Source organism: Magnolia sinica, chromosome 9, assembly GCF_029962835.1.
Source record: "Magnolia sinica isolate HGM2019 chromosome 9, MsV1, whole genome shotgun sequence".
Taxonomy (NCBI): Eukaryota; Viridiplantae; Streptophyta; class Magnoliopsida; order Magnoliales; family Magnoliaceae; genus Magnolia; species Magnolia sinica.
This window is the reverse complement of record NC_080581.1, coordinates 14,365,439-14,380,981: the sequence shown is the minus strand read 5'-3', so window position 1 is coordinate 14,380,981 and position 15,543 is coordinate 14,365,439. Positions and strand designations below refer to the sequence as shown.

At 41.1% G+C, this 15,543-nt stretch overlaps 1 protein-coding gene and 1 long non-coding RNA gene across 3 annotated transcripts in view; one reads left to right on the top strand and one right to left on the bottom strand.

Moving 5' to 3' along the window:
- The window catches only part of LOC131256958 (uncharacterized), a 91,318-nt gene that overhangs the window by 21,657 nt on the left and 54,118 nt on the right, over positions 1 to 15,543 (bottom strand). The gene's annotated exons all lie outside the window — the stretch shown is intronic.
- On the top strand, positions 597 to 7,571 carry LOC131256956 (probable N-acetyltransferase HLS1). The gene is made up of 3 exons (XM_058258079.1): positions 597 to 815; positions 1,829 to 1,977; positions 6,465 to 7,571. The coding sequence occupies exons 1-3, from the start codon at positions 648 to 650 to the stop codon at positions 7,330 to 7,332; spliced, it is 1,185 nt and encodes a 394-aa protein (XP_058114062.1). The 5' UTR covers positions 597 to 647; the 3' UTR covers positions 7,333 to 7,571.

Below are 15,543 nucleotides of genomic sequence, written 5' to 3'. Positions count from 1 at the left end.
CATGTCATACATCATACATGACCATCCACCATAATATAAAAAACGTGGCGCCAAAGCCGCCAAATCTCGTGTAATCCCCCACTCCACCAATCATTGTCGAAAATAAAGAGCATATCTCCCTAATCACCATAATCATCATCATCATCATCATAATCATCTAATTCTTTAGAGGAAACATTTATACTCTGAAGAGTGTTCCATATCGTACACACGCACTTGGCGTTTATACACGTGGCATAGACGAAGCTCAAGATAAACCGTCCAAATCATGAGCCTTACTTAAGACGGACCATGAACCAAAAATTACAGTCATTCATCATCAGATTATGTCGAATTTCCAGCCATCTATTGGACGGTTTTAAGTGAAAATTAGCAACCATCTTAATTCAACATAAAAATTTCTATTAATCTGGAGTTAGAATCGTTAATCAATCTGATTATGGTGGGCCCCATGATCTGACGGTTTAACTTGAGTTGGTTAAGTGCCAGATGTACGATTCCGTATGCTTGAGTGTGAACAGTATGAAATGAATTCCACTAGTAAGTATATAAATAGGGCTATTGGGGTGAAGTACATATAAACTGAAGTGAGTTAATCAAATCCTCTAAGCATTAGATCATATCATATAATTCTATAAAAAAAAAAAATGGTAGAAATTTTGGTGAGGGAGTTCGACGCTGAGAGAGATAGCCATGCCGTCGAAGAAATGGAGCGCCGGTGCGAGGTGGGGCCCAGCGGCAAGCCGTCGATCTTCACTGACTTCATGGGGGACGCGATTTGCCGTATCCGCCATTCACCGGTCTACCTCATGCTGGTAATTATTGTTGGATTATCATTACATTCAAAGACACAATGAAGTTGCCGGACATTTCCCGGTCAGGTGTCCAGTCCACCGGTGGTGCACGTTAGCGAGATTTGCATGATGTGATTAACGTAAGCCGGTGCTGTTTTGGGACACCATGATCTAATTGTGGCTTTTAGTAATTCTTCATTAGTAACGTATATATGTTTCAGGTGGACCCGTGCACGTTAGTGAGATTTATAGGATGCGTCTAACATAAACGAGAGCGGTTTCGGGACCCGCGACGGAACTCTCACTTTCAATAATTCCTCATCAGCAACATACGTTTCAGGTGGACCCGTGCACATTAGTGAGATTTATAGGATATGTCTAATGTAAGCCGGTGCAGTTTCAGAACCCGCGATATAACTCTGGCCTTTGGTAAATTTTCATTAGCAAAATATATTTCGGGTGGACAGGTGCACTTTAGTCAGATTTATAGGATATGTCTAACATATGCCGGGGCGCTTCGGCAACCAATGATCTAGCTCCGGCCTTTGATAATTCTTCAGTACCAACATATGTCGGGTGGACTCGCGCACTTTAGTGAGCTTTTTAGGATATGTCTAACGTAGGCCAGAGCGGTTTCTGGAACCCATGATCTAACTCTAGCCTTTGATAATTCTTCATCAGCAACATATGTTTTAAGTGGAGTGGTGCACTTTAGTGAGATTTATAGGATGTATCTAACATAAGCCGGTGAGGTTTCAGGAACCCACTATCTAACTCTAGCCCTTGATAATTCTTCATTATTCACATATATTCCGGGGGGGACCGGTGCACGTTAGTGATATTATTAAGATATGTCTAACATAAGCTGGCATGGTTTCGGGAACCCATGATCATACTCTGGTCTGTGATAATTCTTCATTGGTAACATATGTTTTAGGCGACCCGGTGGAGTGTTTTGTGCTACACTGGTGCATGTTAGTGAGAAGTGTAGAGATAAGCTAACATGAGCCTGTGGGTGTATTGTTGTTGGACAGGTTGCAGAGTATGAAGGAGAGAAAGGGATAGTTGGTGTGATAAGAGGTTGCATAAAAACTGTGACGAGAGGAAGAAAGCCTTTCACTGATTTTCCGATCTATACGAAGGTCGCGTACATCCTCGGGCTGAGAGTTTCCCCCACACACAGGTTTTCTCTCTCTCCACCATACACGTGTCACACATGTACGGTAATCCAGACTGGACAAATCAAGCATGTCAGTGGATGGAACATGGCCCAAAGAGTACTGTTCGATTTCGCCCATTGAATTTGATAGTGACCAAATGGGCGGCTTGGATCGTTCAATTACTCTGAGTTTTGGGCTATGCTCCGTACACAAGGAGGCCCACAGTTTGGACGGTCTGGATTGCTTTAAATGTATTGGGTTTTGTTTGAATTTCTGACTGAGTATGATGGTTCATGCACATGCACCTAGAAATTCTGTACTCTGCATACATTAACTTAAATTAAACCGTCCGATTAAGGACCTACCATGGATAGGTCATCAGCAAAAAATCATATGGGATGATCGTTCTTGAACTCTGATAAATGGACATTTGATTGTTGAACTTTTACAAGCGTTCATTTACTCTCCACCAATCCTCTAATTAGGAAACGGAATTACTGTAAATTTTGAAGTGCGATCCATCCAAATTAAGGCCTATTATGTGGACAGTTTAGTTTAAGTTAAGTGAATGGAAAGTGCACAACTTCTTATTGCTTGAGTATCAACCATCACACTCTACAAGAGTATCCAACTTTTTCCACTGACATAAGTAGGGGTGCACATTTAACTGGTAGAACTGTGGAACTGGACCGGAACCGACCAAACAGTCCGATTGGTCCGGTTCTAGAGTGCATCGGTTCCGATTCCGGTTCCAAAAATCAAAGAACCGGTGACATCGGTTCGGTTCTCGGTTTGGGGGTATGTAGAACGAACCGAACCGTGAACCGATCCATAGAACCAAAACGTGAATCCAATCCGTAGAACCGAATCGTGGAACCGAACCGATGTATTTTTGCACACCTTATAATTATTTTCTCTAAAACAATTATTTTCGTAAATGTATATTTGCAAACCTTATACAATATCCAAACCATTCATCAAATGGACCACAACATAAATGGACATGGACTTGCAATTGGGCTAGATTATAAAAAGCCCAGAACCGTGGAACCGATCCGAACGGTTCGGTTCCTGTTCGGTTCTAGGGTGCCAACGGTCCGATTTCGGTTCCGAATTTCCTAAAACCATTAGGAATGGTTCGGTTCCGATTTCACCCCAGAACTGGACCAAACTGAACCGTGTGAACCCCTAGACATAAGGGGCTCGTTTTGTGCGTGGTTTTGGGGTGTTGGAATCATCATTCATGCGGAAATTCATGGAAAGAGAAGCGTTTTTGTGGTGGATTTTGGAACTTTTTATTTTTTTTCGGGACAAGACTAGTGTGACTCACCCACCATACATGGAACACATAAAAGAAAATCTGGACCGTTCAATTCATGGGGCGCATTGTGGATGGAGCAAGGACAAAAAATCACACTCGATGCGAGATTTTAATGATCCACATTTGATGGGAGAAAGCAGGCCGTTAAATTTGTCCATTGCTTTGACTTAAGGATCATACTACATTTAAACAGGGAGTGTAATTTGGACGGTCGGATTGAGATGAATGCATCCCATGTGTACGATGGATGATTCACCATTTTAGATCATGTATGAAGACCATTATGCGGGCATACAGTCACTTTACACGTGTACACCAAACCATTCAAATCACGGAGCCCGCTATAGAAGTGGGTCATAGCCATAAATTCAGAATCTCAGTTCGACAGGAACATTTCATTTCATTTCATATATATATATATATATATATATATATATATATATATAGTTGAACCGTTGAAATCTTTATTTCACAATTTCTCACGAGACGATTAGGAACATCTGTTCAGACGGTCTACATTTGTCTACATGCATGCCGGGTGTACAGCATCTGTGTGCGCGAGTACAAATCAACATACTCTTCCGTAGTATAAATCTTTTCCTACATTTTAACGGTCTCCTGCTGTCTACAGGGCCAGGGACATGAATCCAGACCGTTATCCCGCAAACCCATGAAAAGGCAACCACTTTTCTAACGCGTTTGGACATTGTTTTGGTTTGAAAACGTGGATTGTACAGTAGAATTGCAAAACAATTTTAGTATAGTAGTATCCAGTCTACACTCACTCTCCGTAGATCCTACCTTCCAACTGTACACATGGCATTATGACAGTGGATCAGTACAACTCATCTACTAAATCTTACTGCTGGTCCACACATTCAAAAAAAAAAAATACACCAATCAGACCATCCGAGCCATCCAAATGCTGTCCTATAAATGGATGGTAGGAACAAACTGATCCACGTGTATTGTGGGCAATAGGGTGTATGTAGCGGAGATAATGCGACTGAATCGTGTTGTGTGTTTGTTGCACCATTTCTTAAATGGTGGTGGCTCGGGAGCCCTGGTGAGGATGGAGCATATGCCAAGAATCAGACCAATGGGATGATCCTAACCATCCAATCAGTGGCCAGCTAATGGATAATTTAGAGGAGTAGTTCTCCGGTTTCGAATTCAGATACTGACACCACAGGTTAAGATCTTTCAATGAGTAAGATCTTCATCTTGGTATATGCTACCATGAGAAATGGGCATCCTATTTGGACGGCCTGGATTGACTAACCTGTATGCCGCATGCTCGAGTCACCGAGTTGAATAACCGGTGAAAATAGCACAAGTTTGTCCGTCCCCAAAAGAGTAATTGACCACTGTACATGCTACCTTTTACCCAGCGTCTTTTAAAAGCGCTCCCAAACTTTACTTTTTCCGAAGTAAACCATTCTTTACGGACGCACTATTTGTAGAGGGAGCGTTCGTAACCTATAGCTACGGATTATAATCGTAGTGATAGGTGTTTGGCCAAGTGAATGCAAGAGTATTCTCGTTTACAAATACTGTGTCCGTACAACATGGCTTACTTTGGGAAAGTAAAGTTTGGGAGCGTTTTGAAAAGATGCCTGGTAAAATGTGGCATTTACATGGGTCAATTTCTCTCCCCAAAATGGGGATTTATTTGATACTCTGGCAGCATATGACTCTTCATATGCAGGCACTAAGACACTGTATACGTGAAGTACACTGACTAAAACTTATCAGATGGTTGAACAATTCTAACCTCTGATTCCTGGGCACTTGTTTGTTGCAACAGGACCATTGGATTATTTTCGTTTTTAACCGTCCAATAAATGTCCCCCAATCCCATGATAAGAAAATAAAATAATATTATTAATTTTTGCTAATGGTACATCTAAACTGGGTCCCATAAGTTGGAAGGTTAAGTTCGAATTGCTGGTTTGCCACGTACGCATGAGCATCATCCATCGTACTCTACAGGAGTATCAAACTTTTCTCCACAGACTCCAATATTAGTTTTGTGCCATTTAAGAAATTGTGCTCTGAATTTCACCTATCCAGAGAATCCAAATTGGGGATTACACCGCAGATGAGTTATAGCTAGAATCACACTGATCAAGCAATCCTCACCATCCAATCAATGGGGTATCAAATGGATGGTTGAAAGCAACGTAGTGTGTCGTCCAAATTTGAAGGGAAAAATCAAATGATTTGTATTATTTTATCAGTTCAATTTTTCTGCAATTTTCCGTCAGCAGTTGTTTGAGCTATTTGGACGGTCTTGATTGCCGTATAATCATGCCATACATACACTTGAAGAGTCACCACCATTTTCTAAATGGTGCAAAACTAACATCAGTTTTTGGGGAGGAATTATACCCTGGCAGAGGATGGTAGATCATACTTGTACATGCATCCACCGTACAACCCGGGTAACTCAAATTATTATACAGCCCAATAAATGGGTCAAAAGTAAATTCCTTTAAATGAATGTCCACCGGCAGATTGATGGACATCTACTCAACGGCGTAGATGGAAAGTACTCAATGGTACGAATTCAACAAATACATATCCTTCATTAGAAGCTGGTTCAGTGATCCATGTCATTCACACTGCCATCTAAACCAATCAGAACCGTCCACACGTTGGACCACCTCCTTCCGTATGCTATACTCAAAATCAGATTGATTACAGTATGGTAACTCCCATAATCAGGCATTTAGATATAGAATTTGAAATGTTAACCTCTTCATTTTAGCAAACGGTCAATTAAAACGATCTGTTCCATATGGTTTTAGGGTTTATGGCCCATCCACACCGGTCCCACTATTTCAATGGTTTAGATCGAGTACACATATCTAACGTATACAACCGATGCGTGCATGTGTATGGATCCACATACTCTATTTTAACTTCTCAAAATAACACGGTGATAACATACCATAAAAGGAAAAGAAATTAGAGCTGTTTTGCTTTAATAACGCACGTTGATTTGTTGTTTTTAGCTCACCCACCGTCCGCATTTCAACCTCTATCTGTTTCCAACTTGGTGGGCTGAAAGTAATATTGGATAGGATTTTACAATAGCTGAGGTTTTTTAAATTTAAGCCATCCATGATAGGGACCACTGCGTATGCTCACTAACATGCGCCGCCGGCGCACTTCACCCCATTTCAGGCGGTTGGGCATAGGCACAAAGCTAGTGGAAAAGCTGGAGGAGTGGTGCAGACAGAAGGGTGCGGAGTACGCATACATGGCGACCGAAAGAGGCAACCAGGCATCCATCAACCTCTTCACGCTAAAATGCGCCTACATCAGGTTCCGCACCCCAACCATCCTCGTCCAGCCCGTGCACGTGCACCGCAAGCCCATCGGCTCAAGCCACGCAGTCATCCGCCTAGCCGCGCCACTAGCCGAGTCGATCTACCGTCGGCTCTTCTCAGCCGCCGAGTTCTTCCCAAAAGACATCGACGCCATCCTCTCCAACCAGCTCAACCTCGGCACCTTCATGGCATTACCCAAGAAACACCTCCCCGTGTGGGACCCACAGGCAAGCCGACTCCCGCCGAGCTTCGCTGTAATGAGCGTGTGGAACTGCAAGGACGTGTTCAAGCTGCAGGTGAAAGGCGTATCACCGCTAACGCGCGCATGGTGCGCAGGGAGCCGAGTTTTAGACGGCTTCATGCCGTGGCTACAGATACCGTCCATTCCCGACGTATTCCAGCCGTTCGGTGTGTATTTGTTGTACGGATTGTATATGGAAGGGAAGGGTGGGATGGGGCTGATGAAAGCATTGTGTCGGTTTGCACATAACATGGGGCGTGATGACGTGGGATGTGGGGCCATAGTAGCTGAGGTAGGGAGGCGGGACCCAGTTCAAGAAGCAGTGCCACATTGGCAGAGATTCTCATGTGCTGAGGATGTGTGGTGTATGAAGAGGCTGGTGGGGGAAGAGTATTGTGATGGTGGGGAAGGTGGGCCACCTGATTGGGTCCAATCTCAACCAAGTTCGCCTGTTTTGTTTGTTGATCCGAGGGAATTTTGAGTGTTTGGGAAAATACTGTGAATGGGGCCCACTTACATTGTCTTATGATGCTTGGAGCTGTTGATCTAATGGGCCATTATGTTGATTGGTGATTGGTCATAAGGGTTATGATCAGACTATCTTTATCATCATCTTGGATGGATATGATGATGCAATACGAAGTATTGTATGGTAGTAACGATGTAATGCCTCTTATAGCCGTTGAATGAGAAGGAAATTGAATTTGGAAGGTTTGATCTGATGGGTCATTCTGTTGATTGGATTATGATAAGATTGATGGATGTGATGATGCAATGCAGGGTATTTAAGGTAGTTACAATGCAATGCTTCTACAGCCGTTGGATGAGAGAAATATGGACAGGAAAGTAAGGATAGGTGAATTTGAAGTTTTTTGTTTTCCTGCTGAGAAGTGGATGGTAAGGGACGCGAATTTACTATTGCAGGAGCACGTGAAATAAAAAGCTTTATGCGGGCCACCGTGATGTGTTTCACGTTTACTTTCTTGGCTTTGGTGGATCGACCGTGGCCCACCGTGATGTATGTGTCTTATATATACGTTGTCTGTCCATTTTGAAAACTCATTTTAAGGCATGATTCAAAAAATAAAGAAAATTTAAATCTTAGGTGAACCATAATATAAGAACCAGTGGTAAATGATCATTTACAACTTCTCAAGAGTTACAATAGTTTTGGATCAAGCTAATACTTGTGTGTCTTCTCATCTCGGTCTTTGTAACCTTATCAACAGGTTGGATGATAAATAAACATCCCCATAGCCTGTGAAGTTTTTAATAGTGGGGTTTCAATCACAACTATTTAGTATGGTATGGTCCATTTGAGATTTGGATCTACTTCATTTTTGCTGTAGTGCCCTAAAATAAATTGTCAAAATAGATGAATGATGTGGATGTAAGGCATATCCATCGCAATGGAGCCCACAATTAGGGATCCACTGACATTGGGATCCACCCAAACTGCGGACATGATACAAAAAATAAGGCTAATCCGTGACTTAAATGAGTCACACAATAGAGAATAGTGGGGATAGAGAAACCTATCATTGGAACCTTCTTGTGCCCTACCCCAGTCTTACATAGGTACAGAATTTGGGTTTTCCTCGATTTCAGTGGAACTCACCTTGTGAATGGGTTGGATGGTATTTAAAAACCACAGCTGACCCATTTCTCAACTTTTTCTTCCCTGCCACCTTCATGAAGTGTTGCAGCTTACTTGAGTTTGATCCGTCATAATTTGGGAGCTTACATCTTACGATTTGATTGATAAGATTGTACGCATGTCACTGATGGGCTTAATGCATACTGTTTCCTGGTAAAACATTAAAAAGCCACGGCACATCTCTAACCACGAATAGCCCCATCAATCAAATCTCACCAAGGCACCGTACCACACCGTAGAAGGTGTTAATGGCCGGCTGTATTGCCATGTACTTGTTTGGGCATGTCAAACACAATTAGACAAGATACACGGCTGATGCTGACTGCCTCCAACTGTCGGCATTGAATGATCATACACTTTTTAATCAATGGCTCCCCAAAACAATAGTTCAAGAGACTGTCCACACTCAGATAAAATGAGTCAAATGACCAACCGGTGCCCATCACAGTATCGCTAGCGCTGTTTTATAAATTGCTTGGATCATCGCAACATGATTCAAATTCACCTATAATCATAAAAAGGGCATAGGCCAAAACAACAGTATTCAAAATGTTTATATTTAATTTCAATCTCAATTTTCTAAAAGAGTGTAAAAAATCCGGGGAAAGAAATAGAAATGCCAAACGTCAAAAGGTCGGAGACTGAATGGTTCTGCTTTAATATGGTTTGGACTAAAAAAGAAAAAATGGCCCAGATATGCGCGTGCATTGATGGAAGGAAACTTATGCTACAAATGGTCTGTCTTGATAGCAGCTCATATGACCATAAGTCATCTGCTGTCTACACCCAACAGATATAACTTTTAACCTTTCATGTGTGTGCCGACTTCTAACTCAACTATTCATGAAATGAACCACATCTGTATTTTGTCATTTACCAACTATCGGTAGATGACAAAATACAAGTGTAGTCCACGTGATGAGTGGATCTGACTAATTTTTGCACAAGGTGTTCCACATGGTGGGGCTTATTTATTGGACAAGTAAGATGGTCATGAATGGTTAGTAATTATCCACAAGGTGGATGGTAATTTATTGTCTAACAGGTCAGACTTGAGACCTCTTTTATACACACACACACACACTCTTAGACAAAGATCCCTCACCCTTAGCCTTTGCATGCCTCCAGCCTTCATTCTCTTGCTCGTTATGTTATCGCAGCTGCTTTAATTGAAGGAACGCAATAATGATTTTGATGTCCAAAGTATTCTTAATATAACAAAGAGTATCAATCAGGTACTCAAACAACTTGTGGAGAGATGTCAACAAATAAAGGTTTTGTCTTCCTCCTCGATCTTTACCTCTACACTCGCAACTTGTAAACTAGTTTGTTGAACATGTTAATATGTTCAAATAAATCCAACCATTTCATCATTTTCAAAATATAAAATTGTCTCTTCAAAAATATATAATTGGTGAGAGATTTCGTCATGTAAATACTCTCCAACTTCATTCATAAACCTGCAATAGTCATCTCATATATGACATTGTAAAGACTTCATCGGCCAAGCACCACTGAATTGTACTAATTATCCTTTGATCAAAGTTCATCCCAATTTTCTTTCTTTATAGATTTCGGATGATGTGTTTTTCTAAAAAGTACATACTGCAACTCTAATTAAACTAGGAGAATTTTTATCTTCAATCTCCGTAATCTAAAGTTATGATTTGAGGTTACGACTTTCCTTTTAGCTACGGAAATTTATCCAATGGTTCATACTCAATGCACGTGTGGCCCATAAAAAGAAACGAAATGCCTCATATAGTACGCACCAAATCTACTTGGTGGGTCCTACAAGCCTAGTGTCGGATCTCAAACACGACACGTGATGAGACATGATGAATGACGGACGCGGATTGCCTGCGACCAGAAACGAACTGGCTACTCCCCCTGCCACCAGCCCTGTGGCTGGTGGTCAGTGCTCCGTGGGCCCCACCATGATGTATGTGTTTCATCCATTCCGTTCATCCATTTTTACAGATCATTTTAGTGCTTGATCCCAAAAAATGAGAGGGATATAAATCTCAGGTGAACCACACCACAGGAAAACAACAGTAGGTAGATATCCACCATTAAAATCCTCCTAAGGCCCATTGTACTGTTTATTTGCCATTCAATCTGTTGATTAGGTCATACGAACCCAGATGAAGGGAAAAAACAAAGATCATCTTGATCCAAAACTTTATGGCCCCAAAAAAGTTTTTAATGGGCGACGTTCATTTGACATTGTTTCCTGTAACGTGGTCCCGTATCATAAAATAATCTATAAAAATAGATGGACGGCATGGATGAAACACATACACTATGGTGGGGCCCACATAGCATCGACCACCAGCCAACAGGGGAGTAGCCAATACGTTTCCCCTGCAACCCAGGCCGCAGTAAGTTCCTTGGATTAGAAGCTAGGTGGGGCCTACGGTTATGCATGTGAGAAATCCACCCCGTCTATACGTTTTGCCAGCTCATTTCATGACATGATCAAGTTATAAAAATAAAAAAAAAATAAAAATAAATAAAAAAAGATAGGTTGAAAACTCGTGCACAGCACGCACAAGAAACAGTGGAAATTGAACACCCACCATTGAAATATTTATGGGCCAACAGAAGTTTTGGATCAAATTAATATTTTTGTGTTTTCAGTTCATACCACTAGAAATGACCTTATGAGTGGCTTGTATGGCATATAAACATCACGGTGGACCCAGGAAGGTTTCAACGTCAGGTATTTCCACCCCCTTGTCATGTGGCCCACTTGAGTTTTGGACATGCCTCAGTTTTGGGCAATGTCCTAGCATGAGCTTCCAACAAAGATGGATGGAGTGGATTTCTCACAAAAATCATGGTGGCCCCACCTAGCTTCTGACTACAGGAACTCGTAGGCAATCAGAGTACCGAAAAAATCAACACTCTACAAGTGGGCCCCACATTTCTCCGAGGCATCCCCTTCGCGGGCCCACCCCGCATTTTCTATACTAAAGAAAAAGTCTCAGGCCTTTCGGCGATGGGAAATGGAATAAGACTGCACCATGGCAAAAGAGATGTACATCTCAACACATGCGTATTAACGGCTGGACTCCGATGATAGTTCACCACCATTTTGAAAGTGGTGGTTACATGCACTCCTCACATTTGGCCCCATGCACATGTATCAAGACCATCCAAGTCTTGGGCCACATGGTGGATGGAGCATATACCTAGAACCACACTGATCAAGCAATCCTAACCGTGCAATTGATGTGTATCAATTGGATGTTTGGATGTAGAATAGTGAGCGGTCCAGATCCGAAGGGAAAAATCAGATGGATACCGTTATCTTATCAATGTAACTTTTGAGTCATGCCTCATCCCCGTTTGGGTCAGTGGTTCGGTGTGTCTGAGTTGCCGTACAATTTTGCCATTTGTAATGTGTAAGAGTCCATAACTTTCTAACTACTGGTGAACTAACACGGAAGCCTGTACCATATATTAAATTACAAAGGAGAATATGGGGAATGGAAAGAGCATGGGCCACTTGTTGCCCTTGTAACACAGCTCTAGCTCATCATCTAGCTCAGGTGCCATATCCCACATGCTTATGCTACTCGGGAGAGTGAGATCCTCAATCTCACTCTCACCACACGTGCAAATTTGCAATATGGGTGTAATCCGAACCACTTATCAGTTGGGCCCATCAAAATTTGTGGGCGCCCACCTGATGAGTGGTTCGGATTACATAAATGTTTGCCCTACTAGCCTGATTTTCAACCCCACGGCACATAAAGAGGGACCCACATGATGAACGGTATAGATCTCACACAGGCATGCCACATCAGCATGAGTGGCAATATCAATGGTAGGATGGAAATCTTACTCCTGAGAGTAGCTTTTTAAATTCCGATCTAGCTCCAATGAGTCCACAGGCTCCTAGGTCCAATGGATGGTCCCTATTTCATGAGCCCAACCATGTGTTGAGACCCTTTGATTAAAGGTGTATAGTAATAAAGTATGACCACTCAGACATTTTACAACATGCTAGAGATTGTATACTAATATAAGGGAATAGAATCCTAATATAGTTCTACGTCATCGAATGTTCTAAGTATGATTGGAAGAATCTAAGCAATTTCAAATTAGAAAATGGAAAAACTATGTACATGGACATGCTTATGTATTGATGGATGTATCCATGGACATGCATATGATTTGTTTTGGGATTGCAATATGCTTTATAATCACCATCATGAATGGCCCACCAATGTGTATCTTAAATATGGTCTGATTTAGACCGTTTATTTTCTTAGATATTGATCTGATGGTTTGGATTGTCATGCCAAAATGATTCTTGAGAGGTATGGGCAATTGAAGTGAGAAAGCAGTAGACGGTTGATTATTAGAACTTTCTTAATATAATTAATATGGATTGTCCATTTTCTTGGGTATTGATTGGATTGATTATATTGTGATCGATCTGTACCGTTATTTTCACTCGTCATTTATCTAATGGTTTGGTCATTCGATCATACTAATTCATGGGAGGTGCATGGAATGAAAGCTGGTGGGCACCAGATGACCGTTGATGTTCAACACTTTTCAAATATAGACGAGATGGACCATTCAATTTTCCGGCCATTGATTAGATCAGTTAAGGCATCTAATCAAAGTAAGATTTTAAGTTTCATTGTTTGGTTGAGTTCCCGCATGATGTTGATGATCCAACCACTTTTTAACATGATCAATCATGACTGTCCATTTTTCCATGGAATGGATAAGAATATTTAATTACAAAAAGCTATTAAAAGACATGAGTAACCGCAGGCCGCTTATAACAGGAGGAATAGTTAACCAGGACTTTTAAACTACAATTAGTTGGATTTGCCTACTTGGATCCTATAGAGTTTTGTGGAAATATTTTTAGGTAAATATTCAGTTTTTTTCACTCTCTCGTTATTCTAATTTGAATTTAATTTCAAATGAGAGAAGATTATAAAAAGGCAAAGATCTTGTAAGTATCAAGGAAAACCCCATAGTATCTGAACTCTTAATCTTTACAGCTTCCCTCTTAATAATAATAATAATAATAATAAAACAAAGAGAGAGAGAGACATCCCTTTAAATGCATGCATCCAAGTACATTCTCAAGGAGAAAGATGATAGAGAAATAACGAGAGAATAAGTGATTGTCCGTTAAGCTTACTATCGATTATATAAATTATTGGTCGTATTTGGTAGCTATTGATTTGTAGACACCACTCCAAGCCAAAAAGCTTATCAAAGCATACAAGTCCTCTCAGTAACCCAGTTAAACCCAGCCAAATCTTGGTCAATTCAGTCAACCCAAGCAATCCAAAACTAAGTCCAAAACCAGTCAAAAGTCCAAGCCTACTTTAGACCCAATCCAAGCCCAAGCCCAAACTCAAACTTATTAGCATTTAGGACCACAATAAAATAAATCCGAGTAAACTAGGGGATAAATATCATCCCAAGATCACCCCTGCAAAATTTGAGGTTGATTCATGAGGTGGGTGGTGCCCAGGGTACCGCCTAGCACGTGAATTTTTCTCAAATTTTAAAGGGATGTTAGGTGGGGTGATGATGTCAACCCTGTGAAATTTGAGCCTATCATGTGAATTTTTCTCAAAATTTAAAGGGATGTTAGGTGGGGTGATGATGTCACCCCTGTGAAATTTGAGCCCGATTCATATGGTGGGCGGCGCCCAAGGGCATCACATGGCAGCTATCCTATCTTGGTAGGAGATGGTGCAAATTATGTGTGGTTGCTCCTAATCCAACCACAAGCGTGTGGAGCTAAAATGACTCTACTGTCCTCCCATTTCACTAAAATTACTATCTTGCTGTCGATCCAACCGTTGAAACTGTGCCACATGGAAACTAGTAATCCAAGCCTTTAAACCCTTCCCAACCATGGATTTTTCAACAATTTTAGAAAACCGTCCAGAAACCCTATAAATATCCTACCTTCCCTTTCATTTCCAAATCTTATCCCTTGACATCCAACATATCTCCACCAAGCCCTTCCCATCTCCCCATCCATTTGCCCTTTCATCCCTCCACCAGAAGAAGAGTACTAAGAAAGGAGTTCAAACTCAGATATACTCAGTCAAGCTTAAATAATAATAATAATAATAATAATAATCCAACTACTTAAGTCTATCCTTGTGACAAACCCGTCCACAACTTCATCCAACCTTGATCAGTTTCATTCAAATTTATATTAGCATTGTGCAACACTCATTCCTTTTTCAACCCCCCGCTTTTCATAGCCATAAGCATTACATCTCATACATAGAATTTTCACCCAGTCAACTCAAATTTATGCTTTGTGGCTTGCAGAGTTATCAGATCCTGCCCATCAAAAGTTCAAGTTAACAGATTATTTTACTGCTTTAGAAAGTAGGTGAGTCAAGGTAGATTTATCTGACCTAGGCTACCACTTGACATCGATGGTGTATTGACACTGCATTACACACTCTTGCATTATTTAGTGCATAAGAACTAATTGCAATCCCTAATAGATCGTTTAATCTTATAATGTAGATATTGTATATTCATACGTGCAGAGAGGGTGCCTAACACATTCTCTTTTTGTAACCACAATCCGTTATCCTAAATTTTCGGTCGCAAATCAATAAGTCATTTTAAGGTAGAGAACTTTCGGATTCTCTCCCCTAACATTTCTACAGGGTCTAGCTAACTGTGAAAGCGAAGTAACTGACTATTGGCGACTCCAAGCATAATACCCACATATCTTCAATAGATCACATGGGCCTCCTAAAAAAGCACTTGTGAGCACAATTTGCCTACAATCCAATGTTCACAGATAACAACTCTGCTGGGGATGACTCATGATGAACTGATCCATCATTTTGTGTTTACAAGTCACAATTAAGATTGGGTTTTATTTAGATCTGACCGACAGTCATGATCAAGAGTCCAATCCACTGGGAAAGTTAATCGGTTCCATCATCTCAGGTTATAACCAGACTCACTTGGGATTTATCATGATTAGGATTCCATCAGGGACGTTTTTAGTATCTA

Bases quoted from the DNA above. Each gene is read 5' to 3' on its own strand.
- LOC131256956 (XM_058258079.1), top strand. From the start codon at position 648: ATGGTAGAAATTTTGGTGAGGGAGTTCGACGCTGAGAGAGATAGCCAT. The intron at 816-1,828 runs GTAATTATTGTT...GTTGTTGGACAG, and splicing joins CACCGGTCTACCTCATGCTG to GTTGCAGAGTATGAAGGAGA. The intron at 1,978-6,464 runs GTTTTCTCTCTC...ACCCCATTTCAG, and splicing joins AGAGTTTCCCCCACACACAG to GCGGTTGGGCATAGGCACAA.